The following is an 18,122-nucleotide window of genomic DNA, read 5'->3' on the forward strand; positions in this document are numbered from 1 at the left end:
ATATGCTTCATTGCCGAGACCCGGCCGTTTCTTCCGTGCGTTTCACGGTTTATCGTGGATAATTTGTCGACTGGCTCTCACGGCACGCAATATATAAATCTATCCCCTATCGACTCACCCACCTGGATTATTTGTAACCGAGTACATAAATTGAGAAATTTCTACCTTCAAACAGATTCTACTTTTTAATTGATAGTAATCAATGTGAAATAGTAATGTTAAAAGTACAAAATACAAAATTACTTACGTTGAAGTTGGCTCTGAAGCATCGTTAAAGTCCTTTCCAGGTTACGGGAAGAAGAGGAACGAATGAAGAACCTTTAACAAAATATGGGTTATTATAATCTGTTTCGTGAAACAGTGATGGTTGTTTAGGAAATTTGAGATAATGAAATATGAGATTCTATAAAAACTTGGAATTTTAATAATAATAATAAAAAAAAAAGATTCTAACGAACTCTAGTCTCTATGAAACTGGAATATCGAAATTGAAAATTTAGAAGACTTATATATATATAGAAACCTTTTACGAATTAGATTCGATATTATGATTATGGTGATATTTGAAACCAATTTGAAAATGTATGTACATATTTGGTGCAAGTAAATATTTCGTACAAACGAAACAAATATTTAAACGGCCAATTGCCCATTACATTAATAAACTTCAACACTCAGTGGGGCCATCTTTAACGCTCGTTATGTGTTTAAGATGGCTGTTCATACCGCATATTAACTTTCTAGTAAATATATATTTGCAGTAGATATCTTGTAAATTTTATACGTTGTACATTTTCAGATTGCTTCTAAATTTGTTCAACATAACCACTAATAGTCATGTCTCATTACTGAGTCATCGCAATACTAATACTTTACATGATACATATAATATACATAAAAGTTTTCTACGGTAAGTATTTTAATTTGAAATACTCTTGTCAGCCATTGTATATGGAAGTTATACATATGTATATTTACTCTTAACCAACTTTAGTGATCGGATTGGATATACATACGTGTCTATATAATTAACTCTTCTAAATAATGCTCATTGTTCTAATGGTAGACGAATTCGACAATATGAAAACAAATGCAAAAGCTATTGATTGTATTCTTTACCTGATAACTTCTAGATGAAACGTTTACGCTTCTTCTTCCTGTGCTTCCCACCTAAAACTGACACTTCTACGATACGATAGATCGATCGGAAGAAATTATGTATGTATATCGATTATGATTTACTATCGTAATATATATTTGCATATTTCGCCGTTCGATTGACGTTGTAACCTTTATTTAAGATAAGATCATTGCGCGCACATTTCATACAAAGATACATATCGGATGACACTCAAACGTGGGACACGAAAAAGCGTTACATGTCATGACTATTTTGTACTTCATCCATAGTAAGATCATGTACTTGGACAAGTTTTAAAAGTCGTTCCACCATGACCATAGTTTCTTCGATGAACATGAGATACCATCTAACAGCGAATAGGTGGAACTAATCGCTTCATGTCCACATAAAAAACATACATACGTGTGTACATAAGTATAAATTTCTTACATTCACGCGTTTGAGCATTTTACGCGCGTACGCATTTCAAACTTTCTACTTTCAGCTGTTCACATACGACTTTAATCGTAGTTTCAAGTGTAGTTTGCGCGGAATTAAATATTATTCATGCGAGTGCTTCGATCTATTCAATAGAATTTGCAAATCTTTAAATGTAAATACATTTCGTGTATTTGTTATTTGTGTATTCGCTGCTATCGTGTATTATTTTTATATACATTTGTAATTAACCTTTTCCAGAAATGAAAAGTTGATCGAAACTTTCATTTTATTATTTAAACTTTGATCATCCTACGTATATAAGCTTGACACATTCGTGCAATATATGTCGATACTGCTACAATTAAAAGAAGAGAAATAACAATGTAATATTACAATGTATTGCTATATACTTTATCATTTGCTTTAATACGACCTTTTACTGTTCTAATGACTGGTATAGCAAGACTTTGTATAAATGATTCCATTATTTGAGCAAATGCGAGGCCTTTTCTTTTACGATCTGCTCGTCATTTTTTTCATCCAGTTAGTATACAACCAATAGTCCCATATTACACAATTTAATATAGATCAATAAACCAAGATATTCTGCCTGCTTTAAAAAAGATAGTAAAGTATTCAATTTGTCTTCCGAATCGTTCCATATTTTATATTTCAACGCACCGTAGAGATCTGTAAGAGGTAACTTTTCCATACTGTTTGGTTGCTTGATCGCGGCTCCTTTGGCTGGTTTGTCTGTTTCTTTGTTTTCAGGAATACCCACGTGTGCTAGTATCCAGAAAATTTGCAGTTCGTTGTCTTCCATTTGCGAACTGCAGTTGCAAATTTCAGGATGGACGATGATTGCCTCTGTGGGATTTGGCCATACTGCTTTGGAACCATCTGCAAAGGTATGTATGTAAGAAAAAAATGATAAATTTATTATGTCTACGAATTCTGTACATGGAGAATTTTAAATAGTTTGGTCAAGTAAACTGTGTATATTCACCTAAGTGAGTTGTATGGTGCAATTATTTTCAAATATATTGGATACATATTCAGATACATCAGGATGGCACGAACGGTATTGTTTACTTTATCCGTATGTTCGATCCTTCTCAGCAGGTTTTCACGATTATTCTCCTCTTCTTGTTGGGTTGGATGTTGTATAAAACAGTTTCCTCCAGTTCTATGGATTCTCGAATGTATTCTGCCATAGGATTGGTTAGGTTGTTCAATGTTTTCTGACTGTATTTACCATAGAGATATTCGACCCTGTCTCTTAAGTAATGGAATCTCAGCTTTTGCCAGGATTGCGTTGTTGGGTGTGATTCTACGTTTATCCGAAGGTTAGTTCGATAACCGTACTTCGGGTTCTTGCCCAAATGTTTCTCAATTGTTTGTTGGGAGAAATTTATCAAAACATAGACTCTGAGACGCTATAGTCACCTAGCGGTGAAAAGACGATACTAATGGTATCAGTGATATTAGCTTGGCAAAATACTATTTTGGGCATAGTGCCGCATCTACCAGTGAACCGGCGATACTAATCAGTAGGTAAATTAAAAAGGAATACAAAATTAGGAATTTAAAGAAATACATATGTTTTTAAGAGTAGAAAAAGTAATAAAATAGATGAGAAATGGGTCACGGGGTTGGACGGGGTCTAAAACCTATCAAGATGACGAGTTTGGTACTTTTAATGTTATAGTAAAGTAAATCAAAATTTAATTTTGTTTGATTTGATTTGTTTAATCGTTCGGTCACATCTTTTCACCGTTCAGTTTTCGATATTTAATATCGGTATTGACGAATGAACGCAACACCTTTTTGCCGTGAGAAGTCGATACACTTTTAACGTTTATGGTATTAATTAAGTCGATAAGTTGACTTCCTACTTGAACGTCGAGAGATTAAAGGATAGATCCCTTTGAGTTTGTAAAGTAACGCGTTCGATATCTTCCGAATCGTTAAGAATCACGACGACCTGTTGGCACAAAAATTCCGCTTCAAACCAAGAAATAACGTCGGCGAATTGGCAAAAATTACATTTCTCAAAACGAACTAAGTTCTGCAAAATTTGAAATCAAACAGAAATAGAAATCAAAGCTGGCCCGCGAAGTTCGTGGAATCGGGCCGACTAGAAATCTCCATTACGAATAAATGGAACGAACTTTACAAAATACAATTCAAATAGCTGGAATTTTCCACTCCCCTGATATTTTTATTCGCGAAATTATGCGTTGCGTCTCACGATCGTCTTCAGGCACAATTACAATCTTTTCTTCCAGCTGATCACACTAATTTTTTTCGTCGTATTAACGAGACGTTGTTTCGAAACTCGTCTGTCGTTTGTGCACAAAGGGCAAGATAAAAATTTCAATAACTGACACTGTACTGTACCGTAAAACTGTATTTGCTCGTTATTTGCTGCGTAGTTACACGATATCTTTAACGTTATCATTTGCATAAAATTTTACACTTCGTAGAATAATTGAGCCTTTTCTGAGACAAAATAGCACGTAGAATAAACCGCATAGAGAACTAGCGCCTTCGTTTGTTTTCAAAACCGTGTTTAAATTCGTAATTAAGTATTACAGCTTTTAACAAAAATTGTTGTTTCGATAAAATATACGGTACTTTATTTGCTGCTTATAAGAATACCATCTCGAAAATAGAACAAGATACCGTAAAAAACGGTCCAAAGACATTTTCTTCTAGAAAGCTCCGCAATTGTTCATCTCGTGTAAGAAATTCCTTCTGGAAAGCGCATTTCCGATCTCCTTTCCGATTGCTATCTCAGAATGTAGTATATTCATACTTCATACAAATGGTATTCGCGACTCCACACATATACATATTATTACGGGAAGGATGTTTACGATTTCATGCGTTACACGACCTCCTTTTCAAACACACACGTGTGTCTCCTGTATATATATATACACAATATTTCATTATCCACTTAACACTTTTATCATTTACCGTATATATATTTATTTATTTATATTTATACGTGTATATAATAGGTATGCGAATATGTACATACAATTATATGTATATATGTAAATACATGTATGTGGAAGTCAAAAATTAATAAAGTTAAAAAAATATAATCTTCAAAATAGAAACTATAACCGTCTCTTTCTTCTCAGCTACAGCACTATTGTGTCATTTATAAGTCCTTTATTCTCATACTTCTTTGTTTCTTATTTCTTTGAAAACGCATCAAACATTTCTCTGTCTTTCTTTCTCTTTCTCTCTCTCTCGTTCTCTCTCTCGTTCTCTCTCTCTCTCGCTCTCTATTTTCTCATTTTCTTTGTACGGAATTGCACGTGTACTTACTATTTGCGTGTTCATTGGTTCGAGAACGAAGGAACGTCGACAACCGATTCGCCGTGATCGAGCGAGTTCGAGTTTGCCTTCTTCACAAAATCTTTAACAAATCAGTCAATTGCATTCGAAAAAATACAATAAAAGCGACACAGAGGAAATCGCGAACGTTCACCGTTCGCATGTCATCATTTTCTACCGGCGAAATCTTACAAGATCGTTTTCTAGTATACTAGTGTACCAGTATCAAATAATCGATCATATCGCATGATTATGTTTAATTACACATAACACAGGTTTATGCAACGCATAACACATCATTCTGTACATTCATCTCAACGAACAAAATGTTTTCCTTGTTACGTAATTAGTAACTACTGTCACTGGCCTTTCCTGCACCTATTAAGGGCAACTGTACTCGTTTCATCATAAATCTTGATGTTGTTCCTCGCGATAAAATGATGGTAACTGAGCAACAGGTTCCGTAAAGTCCTCCAGAATTTAATAATCTCTTCGCAGATTTCAAAAACTTTATTTCTTCGTTAGCAACAATTGTAAGCTTCTTTTCGGATGAATTTTAGTTTAGAGGAAAATTATTCAACAGTTTACGTTATTCGCAAGCGCTCGGAAGCATTGCAAAATTTAACGATATCTAAAAGAATGTAACGATTTCGTAGATATACATACCGTAGTACGGTATACATATACGTTACGTATTTAAAAATGAAACGTAGACAATGTATATCTGTTAAATAAAACTTGAACGAAATAATTTCTGCTGGTTAGTCGCTTAACATTTCTAATTATTTGAGCTTTTATCGTTAAATCATTAACAGCTAGTATCATTTAATCGAAACGCGTTTAAATGTACAAATCAATTTCTTAAATAACAACTAACTTTTTATGCTCTGTGTGTATTGCTCTAAAAATACTGAACGACGTTGTTTGTAAAGATCGCAGAAAGATTGGCGTGAAAAACATTGCGTTCGATTGTCTCCTAAATTTTGTTAAAGATGTCGCTTTGCGGCCATCGCTATTTAATTACACATAGTAATACATTTCACTAATGAAAGTCTTTACACCCTTAGGGAAAATGTATAACGCTAAAAACGCAGTTTCTCCGTTAATATTAATATCAAATAACGCAATTTGCGAGACAATTCGATCAATCGTTAATCATTCACGATGACAAAGAGTAATTAGTAGCTCGTGATTTTAACTCGCAACTTCCAATATTACCTAATATATTCATGAAAATATGAATATATCTGGAAAATATGCGCTTGAAACTACGTACAGTCTTCTTACGCAATTTTTATGCACCTGGCACACATGTTTTCCGTTTTAAATTAATACAATACTTTTTCTCCTTACGAAGCTGTCTTTCGTAATACATAGAAGATATCTGAACATGTTAGTAACTACCAATAAGTACCAAATAAAAATACGGAAACAAATCTTTAAACGAGTTGATCGCTATAATTTATATTATCGGTGGGTGAAGAGTAATATTACGGGTAATATTACAGGCTGTCTTTAACGAAACATGCAACTTGCATTATGAACCGAGACGAAGAGAAGTAAATCGAATGTTACTCATTGAATCGTACAATGAAATAAAGAAATAAACTATTCAACGTAAATGATATACATGATTTTCTAAATTTTTCTGAAAATAGTTGCGCACAAGATTGCTTCTGCACGTTTCGAAGCTATGATCCTCTTGATGTTTTGTTCGAACGCAAATTGAAGCGAATCGAGCAACTTAATTTTCAATCTTCCATAGCAGTAAGTTTATAGCGATCGTAGATGAAGCAACATATTTTCGAAGCACATCGGTGCTAGAAAATTTCAAGGTGCGATTCTTAATGACATTTCAAGAAAATCGGCCAGATATTTGTAATGTTTTATGGCCATGTACAGGAGCATATTGTGTACTGTATGCACAGTGTAGAAAGTTTAGCAAATACATAGTGTGACCGAATTAAGGAGACCGCCGACATTAACGTTTGACATTCGTTTCGACGCGTCTGTCGTTAATATCGATTGCTTTTTAAAGGCGTAACATGTCGAAGTACATGTCGGAAATGTCAACTGGAAACTCACTTGCAAATTATCAGACTGTCTCAGTCGGAATTTCCGATAATCGCAAGATCCTACGATCCTTCTACTACATTTTCTACTTCGCTTTTATAAAACCTTTAAACAATTCTTACTTTCGAGATGACATATTTCTATATTCTCAGGTTAATTTCGTTTAAAGATGACCAAGCGTTTAATCTCATTTTCTCTAATAAAATATACGTGGTGTTCGGTCGATCGTGATCGATAAGCGAAACAAATAGCATAGAAAGATTGCTCGTTTCTCTAACGATTCCGTCATTCGTCTGTGTTTTTTAAAAACTGTCTCCTTAATCGGTCATCGAGGTACGTAACTTTGTTTTTCACTTATATATATGTATATATGTATAGATAGATAGATAGATAGATAGATTTGTTTCTTTAGTAGCTCTTTCGTAGAAAAGAGCTCGAAAATTCTCTGATAAATTTACGACTCTCAACACGTACAGGGGATATGCAAGATGCTTTGTAAAAAATCATTAGAACTTCCTGATATTGTGAGATTAGCTTCCGTGCGATTCACTAATGTAATAGAATAGCCAGAAAGTATCTACATACTGGTAATCAAATGGAGCCCTTCTGTCGTCGAAGAAAAATTCTCGTTTGAACGATTTTTAAATTCTGTCGATAGAAATTTGATCATATTATTTCAAAAAAGATGCATCTAACACGTCATGGTCCGATCAAGTACATATTAATTATGTACTATGTTTGGTAATTATAAATTTGTCATTTTAAATTAATCGACTCGTCGTACCAGATATTATGATATATTCAAATATCGAAGAATTATCCAATGAAAGATAACGTCTCGATTTAAGAGAAAAGACGAGTAGTTTGAATTTCGTTTTTACCTCGTGCATGGGAAGTTGGGGCAAGATGGAAATGCTAAAACAAAATTCCTCTAGAATACTATATTTATTGATGCTGTATCTACAAAAAATATCATATATAATATCAATACCTGTTTATCGAAACATGTTAAAATAAACTTGGAAAACTTAACAAAAAAGATAGAAAAATATAATTTTAAAAGTAGCGACAATGCCCTAGTGACGGGGAAAGATAGTACGCATCTATTTGTACATATCCATCGTTGTTAGACCAAATGGTAGGCCCGTTTCGTTTAAAATAAAATACTAATTTTTCTTTGTTACGTGTGTAATGTGTGTATGGGTTATGACTGTATATGTATGTCCAGTTATGATCTTATATGTGTATATATGTATATATATATGTCGGAGATGAAAGTTCATCGGGACCTTTCTTTTGGAATGTTGGGGAAAACTTCCAATACTCTGGTCCAGACTTTTATTACAGCTACAATTAAATAATAAAACCGAGAAATTGTTGTAATGTTCTAATCCGAGTATGGGTGCCCGAGGTTTACGACAGTGGGCTTGGGCTCGAAGTGACGTAATGGGTCATTGAACGTAGTCACGGTCACGGGAGGGACGTGTACCTAATAGAGGCGCACGCAACAATTATATGGCTCTCTTTAAAAACAAAGATCGACCCGAGAGGTATAGAGAGGAGTATATAAGGGCAGTTCCACTTGGACTGCAGTTCGGTTCATTCAGATAAGTTCTACTTGTACGTCGAGTCACACCAGGATCCTGTATCACCTCTCACACGTCATCCCGTTGGCCGTGAATTCGTTATCGAACCTAAACTCATTGTCATCGACATCTCGTTTGTCCGATCGCCGCTATTACTTTCTAACTCTTGTAATAATCGCATCCGTACCAATAAAGATCCGTACCAACCCGATATATATATATATAAATATATGGATTCTACTACATCTTGTAATACCGTATGGTTGTATTATATGTACTATACATGTGTACTATATGTATAATGGTAGTGTGTGGAAACAGAACATTGTAATACCGTAGGGAAATCAATAAAGATTTAGGCAGAAAGAATTACTAACTCTTGCTCTCGTTCGACCGTAAACACGATTGAGAAAGGTCCACAATTGTCTTCAACATCTGTTGAAAATTTTTTCGTTAGAGAGCCAACTTCTTCTCCAATGTAGTTTTAGGAACATTAAAAATTGCTTTACGATAGCCCATATTTTCTTTTTTTTTTTTTTTAAATTGCTTCAACGGCTCTCCGCATAGATTCTTCGGTCCAACTTTGTCACTCTGTTTTTCTCCTGTACGTCCATATTATCTAAAAATGATCGTTCATCGAAATGTCCCCATCTTGCTCCAAATATTACATTCGGACTAATCGAATGACAATGTTTCTATTTGCTTACGAATAACATTCATAAACACATAAATAAGTACTTGAAAAAATTGCCTAACTTGTAGCATTAAAGACATAATATGGTTGAGAATCGTTACTTACCTACTCGTGTTGAAAAGATGGTAGAAAATAAGGTCACGATCGTTAGAAGTAAAAAAATCATCACTAAGCGCACAAAGACCCTATAAACTATTGAATGTAACTATTTGTCTCGTACAAAATTCACCTGTTTATTTCGATTTCATATCCATAAATGAACAAACAAACGCATACCTCGATATTAAATTTATAACGAATATTCGCCGTCTTTTCATGTACAATTTTCACGAAACATCCAATCGTCAGCGAAGAACGATTCCTTTTGCAAACTTTTTTTCGAGGAATTGTTTCATATCCAGCAGGATGTCACGGCACGAATAAAATATAGTATAGACACAAGCGTATTGATATTAATATCGTATATGTATCGATATACATACATATGAAATAGAAAAAAGTATCAAGTAGAATCAGTAGGAATGAAAATAACTTTCGAAAAAGTATTCTACGTCTTTATAAATTATAGAATAGAAACATTTCGAAGACTATCATCGCGAGTCCAATGATTGTAAAGTAGTGTGCAGTGTCGGACAAAATTCGGCGAAAATTAATCGGACCACAACACGCTAGTGCAACCTAGCAATGGGATGAGACTGTGAACACGCGAAAGCCGCCGTCGTTCCTTTCAGTCGTTTTTACACGTTACGTCTCAATTGTATTTGCAGGAAGAAGAAGGTATACCGACGAAAAACTTTCGAACCATCTTCACCGCATAAATCGAGCACGTCGCAATCAATGAAAATTCACTTTTCGCGTCTACGTATATACAAATTATAAGACAAAAACTTTGCTAGGGTATTTCAGGAAATATCGCGAATTTTAAAATGTTCGGCGATATCGACGATTTTTAGCTCGAATTATTTCCTATGAAAAGTAAATCCTTGGTAGGAATTACGTGACTCGCGTTCAGAAAATTTTACGTTTGTTAAAATATCACCGAGATTGATTCTCCACGAACCGCTATAACCAAGTAAGCGAAATCCTAGCAACGAAGAGAAGGATAATTATTCGATCAGTCAATTCCTTAAAACGGGGCTTTCAGCACTCGATTAAACGAACCCGAAAAATATTAACCGGTATTCCTAACATCTCGATGATCGTTCGTTCGGTGTTTCACGCGAAGTACCTAAATCTAAACTGACGTACACGTTGTAAAAATATGCGAATCTTACGAGCTACGTGGCTCTCCCATGGTTGAATCACGATTACTCTTTTTCCTCGGTTTCCTTGCTTTCGGCGCCCAGCAAAGTCGATTTGTCCTCCTCCTCCTGTCCCTCCTCCACTTCTGGTTCTTCGACGCTTTGACGTTGGCTTCTCGTGGTCTTTCGCGCGAACAACACCAGAGAGATGCTGATGCTTACGAAGGTTGCGAACACTAGCAGGGTTATGTAAATCTTTATCGACTTCTGGTTTAAGCCCTGCGAAATAACGTAATGGCACCCTTTGTTTAATCTGTATCGCTAATAATTCTAATAACGGTTTAAAAAAATGCGACTGGTTTGTGAAACATTTCTAATAGTAATCTAATAGAGAGACTGACGATCAATTCCGGCTCTAACAAATTTTTTCATCGAAAAGTTGACGATAGATTAAACGGTATTACTAATAACTAAAAGGGGAACGTATAAAACCTGAGCTGAACTAGTGAAAGTATCGGATCGCTATTCAATTTCCTTATATCGGATCTAGGTAACATAAGCTAAGTAGCTGCTTAAAAAGTAAAGGGGATTATATTTCGAGAACATGAGCGACGATCCGTAGTTCAAAATTAGCGTCAGAATATTGCAATCAATTAACCAAGATTGCGCGATAACGATGTTTTCGAGAGATGGACGCACGTGTTCGCGAACGATACTCGTTTAAATACTTGTATGACTTGACGTTAAATTTATTCGTCAGAACGACATGAAACTCAATATCGGAAATTTTGACCCAGTTAACTAACTCGGTATGATAATGGTTTTAAGCTTCGTGTCTATTAAAATGGACGACTCCCCAATACACGTTCCATGCTCGAGAAGTTGTCGAAGAAGAAAGATAGTTCTGAATATGAATGTCGTTATTCGTTTGTTCAAAATGAAAATCCGTGTCAGCAGATGAGACGTCACATTTTACACGAGGGATTCGATAATTTTAACCAAGAAACTTCGCCGTACATAGGGACATAATCAAACTACATTTTCTTCCCGTTGTTATTCGCCTTGAAGTATTCTTAACAGAAATTATTCGTCGAAAATCGATATCCAATGGGATTTCCATTGAAATCGAACATTGGTTCCGCGTGTCCCGATAAGAAGATCTTTAGCTCCGAAGAGTGGCGAGGATAACGCGTTTAAAATTCTGATTCTAAGGGTCGTCCAAATGCTCGAAATGCAGGGTAATCTCCTATTTAAATAACGTCTACGTCCCCTTCAAGAGGATACATTTCTCGCAGAATATAATTCAATTTAATCTGCGAAATCGAATACCGTACTCCTCCGGGATTAATTTTTCACAGATTTCTTTCGCCGCGAACGTGTAATCGCGAAAACCTGTTTTCAACACCGGAATATTGATATTTAATGTCATTAGCGCTGGTCTATATCGGAACGTACGATCCGATTGGAAAACGTCAGGGATAGATGGAAAAATTGCAATTATTGCAATGAAAATCTTTCTATTTAACGAAGATTTAGATCGCAAACGGGAACGTGGACGTTTCGATCGTGCGTCAACGAACATTATTTCGATCAATGCATTATATTAAAATCAAGATATACCTAGATATACATACTTTTACGTAAATTTAATTACTTTTTCCTTTAAAATGAAACTTTTGTCGCACTATGTTGGAAATGTAATGTATAGAAATACATTAAGTAGGTAAATAAGTAGAACAGAATAGTCTTACTTCCGCAAGACGAATATCTCCGTGAAAGAAGAAAAAAAAATATTCATAAACATCGAAATAAGTGACAGCTGGTTACGTAAATGGAAAGGAAGAGAAACGATTACCCGTCGAGATCGTTTCAGCTGTTTAGATCCTCCATCATTGTTAAGAGTTGAGAGAGGCAAGCGTTATATAATAAGCCCTCCCCCTCCCACACCTCGACGAGCTAATGAACCGTCTCATTTCGCGCACAGCTGATTTGCTTCATTGTGTCTGCTACCTCAACCGGAAGCTGTGATAAACAGGTGCGCGTTATCACTGCGTTAACCGCGTTTGGCGCGATTTATGAAAATTACATAAGGCGATAGTCTGTTGCATCTAGAATCACGATAAACATACTAAAAATAGCCGATAATAAAGTTCAAATTAGATTTGATGCGAAATGAAAATTTATAAAATTCGATATTTTTTATAAAATTACGTTATAGGCGATTAACTGGTCGAAAATATATTGGTTTAGAGCGGGTTTTTCATTCATTTCGGGTGGATTCAGTGTAGCTAGATACCGATTCGCTTAATATCGAATATAAAATTGTGTCACGATGAAAAACCAACGCTTTATCAATAACCAAGTTGCATCGACTAATTTCAGACGAGCTACAGTTTATTTATACCGATTTCCATCCGTGGTGTTAATTATTCCTACGTCGTTAATTGTTAATGATTGTTCCCATTCCGTGTTTTATTCTTTTTTAAAAATCACACCGCAAAAAGTTCGTTCGAATAATCTGTAGCGGCTAGAGGAACGCCGGTACTCGGTATTCGGTGAGCAAGAAATTAAGAGACAAGAGATAAGAGAAGTAGTCCGTAAAGAAACGATTACACTGTGATCTTTCTCCGTGTCTCGCGGCCATAAAAAGGAAAGATAACGGCAGCCTAGCTGAGGAACCGCGGAACAAGTACATACATATAAAAGGAACCATGCTGTTAGATTCTCCAACATGTCCTATCGATCGTCACCGGTGCCATTCGGTTTAGATGTCTTTGCTGCAGCGCGATCAATATTTCTACAGAGTATAAATTAACCTTTGGGACCCGTAAAGATGCTCCTAAAATTTTCCATTCGATTCGATGCCACATCTTGTTCCCTGTGCCTCTCAGAGCGATACGCACGAGATCTTGAGGAACCTTATCTGAGATTCTCTTCTACTACTATACCGAATCTTTATTATGAATTCTTCTTCCACTGTTACGCATCGAAACAAGATGAAAATCCACGCGAGAACATTAAAGCGGAGGCCTTTTCAAGAGACCGGTGCGAAAGTTAACAATGAGCTCATGTAAAGTTCATGTGGTTTTTCGACGTAATCGCCCGCCATTCACCCAATGCTTGTAAATCCCGCAGCGGCAAAGTTCTCAACTATTTGGAGCAGAGAGAATATAATAGGTCGTACGGTCTACAAGAGATAAGAAACCGCAAATACGTGTTAGTGGAAATTCGCGTTATTGAGCGACACTGTACGATAATTTAGCAACAATTTTATGGTATCTGCGTTGGTAACAAAAAACATGTTGATACATTTTACGCGTATACGATATTATTAAGAATTTGAAAATGTTGTACGCGTTATTGAGTCGTGGAAAATCCTAAACCTCTGTATCCTCGATACCTACGTATTGCTTCAAGTTTAACCGTTTCGTATCCTTTCGTCAGTAATTTTCTAATACCATTTCTTTGTAATGCTAATTCTATAATCCTGCGGAAAACAAGCGACGGCTCGATACTTGCGACCGTATTTGATAGCTGTATCGGAAACTAGTAGCGAGCATGCAAAGTATGCAGCTCGACCCACTTATACTCGAAATAACCAGTACTTTTCCACGTGCCATTGCTCGTTAACTTACTTGCCGAGGCGACTGTACCTTCCATTGAAAGGCGGAGGAGGGGTCGGTGAAGAACCACTTTTGCGGCCAGGGGTTTATCGTTCCCTCTGGCGTCTTGAAGATCAACCCTTCCAGGCTTAGGCCGTGTGCCAGGACGCTCGTAGTGATGTTTCCTTTCTTGTATGACGCTATCCCCGCCTTCATGTACATTTGCGGTATCGTTTCGTTCTCCCTGAGCTTCAACGTCACCCTTGGCATCTTTGCCTTCCTCGTTGGCGCGCTCGACGTCATCTTGGTCGCTTCACTCGGGGTGCTGGTTAACGTTTTTAAACCGGTCGACCACGTTGTCGGTAGCGTATACGTAGTCGTAGACGCGGACGTCTGTTTGACGCTCGTAGTCGATTCCGTGGATGTTTGTGAACGTTGCGTGTTACTCGTTGTGGAATCTGTGGACAAAGAGCGGACGAAAAAGAATGGTTTTAGTTTTTACAAATTAAACAATTTTAAATATTTAAACAACAACGATTGTTACTTACGGAGAAATTCTAAATTCTATGGAAACCTAACGACACACAAACGGACTTTGAAAGTGCCAAAAAGAGGAAAACCGGATGGTACAATTTTTAGATCTTTCATTTTCGTTCATCGTCGAGTTTAGTGAGTAGCGTATTTGATGGTGAAAAATAAAAAATTTATCGCGATGGTGATCGAATATTGGATGGCAATTGAATAACGTTTTATCGGATAATATTTTTCCAATACCCATTTACAATTAGAGTTAGGCAGAGTAAATGATAATCAATCAACTATACAAGAAACACGGATATCGTATACATCGATAATAACAATGAACGATTAGTTTACTAATAAACATTCATTTCCCCATAAAGCAGCTTATTATCGAACATTCCGTTATTTAACAGCAGCAGAAAAATGATTTATGGAAGGCAAAGCCGAGTACGTATTATGATACAATGACCGAAGAAAATCGATAACAGTGGACGCGATAAAAACGATAAATGTCACGTAGTTGAAACAGTTAAATCTAAATTCCGTGGTGCTCTATTAACATCGTTTAACATCGTGTTGCACGGAAATGTTTGCATAACAAAGTTTTCGTATGCCGACAACCGTGCTACGCGAAGCCAACGGCAGCGTTGCTACTGTCAATTTCTTTCTTGCTACGGCTCGAGGCTCCCTATTAAGACATACGGGCAACTTTTAGGAGGTCGATTGAAAGATAACGTAAGCTATTGACGCTTGGAAGATGTTGTCAAATTAGCCAATCCAAATTGATTCGAAATTGAAACTTCGTAACTGGATAGCTTAATAGATTTTGCCAACATGTAAATAAAACGCAAGAACTTGCTTGGTATTTCAATCATTTTCAAACTAAAAAACACTGTTATCGTCTCGATCGTTATTCGATTAGAAATCAACGCAAATACGCGTATTACTGCGTTAATTTTCGACATACTGACTTTTATCGCGTAACTTTCGTCGAGGAACTTGATACCTGTGGTAGTGAACTCCTGTGACTCTTGTTCATCTACATTCGACGCCTCTGACAACGTAGTCATCTCGTCTTCGGTATCCTGCTTTCTGTAAGCTTCCGTAGATGAAACCGTGGTCGTTACTGGAAGCCTGTTTTTGCTTTTGTTCGCGATGTCTTTCTCCTGACTCCTCGACGAGTTTCTGGCTATCGCGTTGTGCCCAACTCGACCTATAGCCAGCATCGTCCTGGCGAACAGCCGCTGGTCGCTCTGGTTCATAAAAAACGGCGCCGCCACGCAGGACAGGACGATCAGAATCATCAACGTGCCTATGATGTACTTGATGTTCCTCGAGCTCGACTTGTCCGATGTCTGAGGGAACCCGGATGACGAAAACTGGTCCGTTTGCGGTAGGATTGTGTACTGCAGGCTGGCATCGCCTTTTCGTACCGTTTTGTACATAATTAATAAACCTGTTAGAAGAATCGACCTGTGAATATCTGTGCTGCTTGATAAAAGTTATCTAGGAAATTTTACAATGTCTGATTTTACGATCTCTAAATTGAATATTTTGAATTACGACGAGCGGCTTATTTCCACACCCGTACAGACTTCGAGAGGCAACGTCCCGCTTTCGACATTGTTTTACATTAATGAAACGAAGGTAGGGTTGCCTGTCTAAAGACAAAGTGACCGTGATACGCGACCTGTTGAAAGCAGTTTACATTGTAGAATTTACCGTCCGACGAAACCTGGTTCGATCAGAACTCTGTTTTCTTAAACAAGGACGTAGCGAGGCAACAGAAACTCGATCTGGATAGAAGAAATAGTTTCCATTCAGGTGACAACGTGAGAATAAAATTTGACGGCCGTAAAAGATAAATGCGTTCTACAAAGCGAAGTTGAAACCGCGACAATTTTCCATGCGTCAACTGCATTCAGTAGAAATCATCTTTTAAACAGAGAAACGCAGACGTTTCTTTCCATCCTTCGTTGAAATGCTTTTATTCCCTCGGAAATTATATAAATACCCATTGATCGATTCTTCGAAAAGTTGTTGATAGAAAGAAAAAGATCAAAGGTAAAAATATCTCCAATTTTTAAAAGCTTTAAAGGCGAGTTTTTCTACTAATTGTTTCAAGTATTATTTGAAAAAGCTTGGAAACCGCGTACTAATACGTGTTTTCGAGCTAGAATTCATAGTGGCCAAGTTATTAAAAATATGGCGATAAAACGAACGCAAAACATTTTAAACTTTTAACAATTTCAAGCAGCCCTTTTGTAATTTTATGTGGCGTTAACTTAAACTTTAAACTTTGGAAACTGTTTTATTTTAAGGCGCGAGATGAAACGTGTTAAAATCTGAAACTAAATGAAACGCGTTTAGAAAATAGGCAACAAAATTTTGTAGCGGTGTAAGTATCCTTTTGCGAATTTTAAATTTCACAACGACAGGGTAAAAGGGTATGATAACACTAAGGGTAAGGGATAAAGGGTAAGGGTTAAAGTACCAAACAAACAACGAAATCTATTCTTTAAGACGGATAATATCGAACGATGGATATAAAGTGAGATGCAAAATAACGCTATCGTAAATGATTTAAATATTTGTAAAAATACAAGATATTAAAATGTAAAATTTCAATTGTCCGTTGTAATGGTTATACTTCAATAGCAACAACGATCCATTTTTTTTTTTTCAAAATTCCCAAGGGATTATCGAGCGTGGCTAGAGAAAAGAAAGGACAACAGACGTCGGGAAGAACAGATGTGTTACGCCGGGAGGAATCGATTCGATTTTCCACGGCAAATATTAAATCCACAGGCAGCCTCGTCAACATCGCATTTGTCGCTCACGTACGAAGGTTAATACCGCCGAATTCTCGTAATGCGATCGAAAGGGACCAAGAAAAAGAACAAACGGACAGAAGAGGAACGAGAAAGGGACGAATAAAAAGATCTTCGGTCGAGAATCGAAATAAAATTTGTCCAAAATGAATAAACTATTCTACGGGGCAACGACTTTCGCGAAAAGTTAACGAGTAGCGAAACAAAGGCGACGACGTCGATGAAAACAAATGAACCGACGACAATCTTAACGAGGCGCTATTCCTTTGCAAACAAATGGCAAGATTCGAGGAATGTCGTCCATTGGATGTGCAAAAAGATCGCGCAGCGTGTAAATATCGTTGGATAGAAAGCGGATAAGAAGGAAGGAAAACGTGCAGATACTCACGATATGTGAAGAACCGAAGGGGTTGGTTTTCTCCGTTTGGACTTGTGGCAGGCTGCTCCGTCGGAACGAACACGATGATCCGGGACGGGCAGAACCTCGCCTGTGAGAGAAATTTTGTTGGAAAATGCGCAGATGCGCCTGGCCAGGGGGTGCTGATGCGACTGCGCAGTGCGCACACGTCACAGCCAACATCCGGAAGACCGTCGCTATTTCAATGTTTTCGGCCGGCGCGTCGACGATCGACGAGGATGCGAGCAACTAGCTTGGGTTCAA

At 36.9% G+C, this 18,122-nt stretch overlaps 3 protein-coding genes across 5 annotated transcripts in view; 1 reads left to right on the forward strand and 2 right to left on the reverse strand.

Moving 5' to 3' along the window:
- The window catches only part of LOC122574448 (spermidine synthase), a 189,949-nt gene extending 188,697 nt beyond the window's left edge, over nt 1–1,252 (reverse strand). For both annotated transcript variants that reach the window (XM_043742074.1, XM_043742073.1), the window contains exons 1-2: nt 1,120–1,252; nt 248–318 (exon numbers count right to left, since the gene is read on the reverse strand). The gene's annotated coding sequence lies outside the window, so the exon portion shown is untranslated. The remainder of the gene's footprint in view (nt 1–247; nt 319–1,119) is intronic.
- A 1,088-nt stretch (nt 1,253–2,340) lies between these two features.
- On the forward strand, nt 2,341–17,829 carry LOC122574454. Its single transcript, XM_043742085.1, has 2 exons — nt 2,341–2,469; nt 17,327–17,829. Exons 1-2 carry the CDS (start codon nt 2,419–2,421, stop codon nt 17,609–17,611), a joined length of 336 nt encoding a protein of 111 aa, XP_043598020.1. The 5' UTR covers nt 2,341–2,418; the 3' UTR covers nt 17,612–17,829.
- LOC122574447 lies at nt 3,954–18,040 on the reverse strand. Of its 2 annotated transcripts, none has more exons than XM_043742072.1 (4): nt 17,850–18,040; nt 15,637–16,086; nt 14,160–14,566; nt 3,954–10,785 (listed from the first exon to the last, which is right to left on the reverse strand). In XM_043742072.1, the coding sequence occupies exons 2-4, from the start codon at nt 16,073–16,075 to the stop codon at nt 10,573–10,575; spliced, it is 1,059 nt and encodes a 352-aa protein (XP_043598007.1). In that variant the 5' UTR covers nt 16,076–16,086; nt 17,850–18,040; the 3' UTR covers nt 3,954–10,572. The 2 variants fall into 2 exon arrangements, with proteins under 2 accessions (XP_043598007.1, XP_043598006.1); XM_043742071.1 differs by having other exon boundaries at nt 14,142–14,566.
- Between the last annotated feature and the right edge of the window lie 82 nt (nt 18,041–18,122).

This window comes from Bombus pyrosoma, linkage group LG13 (assembly GCF_014825855.1).
Source record: "Bombus pyrosoma isolate SC7728 linkage group LG13, ASM1482585v1, whole genome shotgun sequence".
NCBI lineage: Eukaryota > Metazoa > Arthropoda > Insecta > Hymenoptera > Apidae > Bombus > Bombus pyrosoma.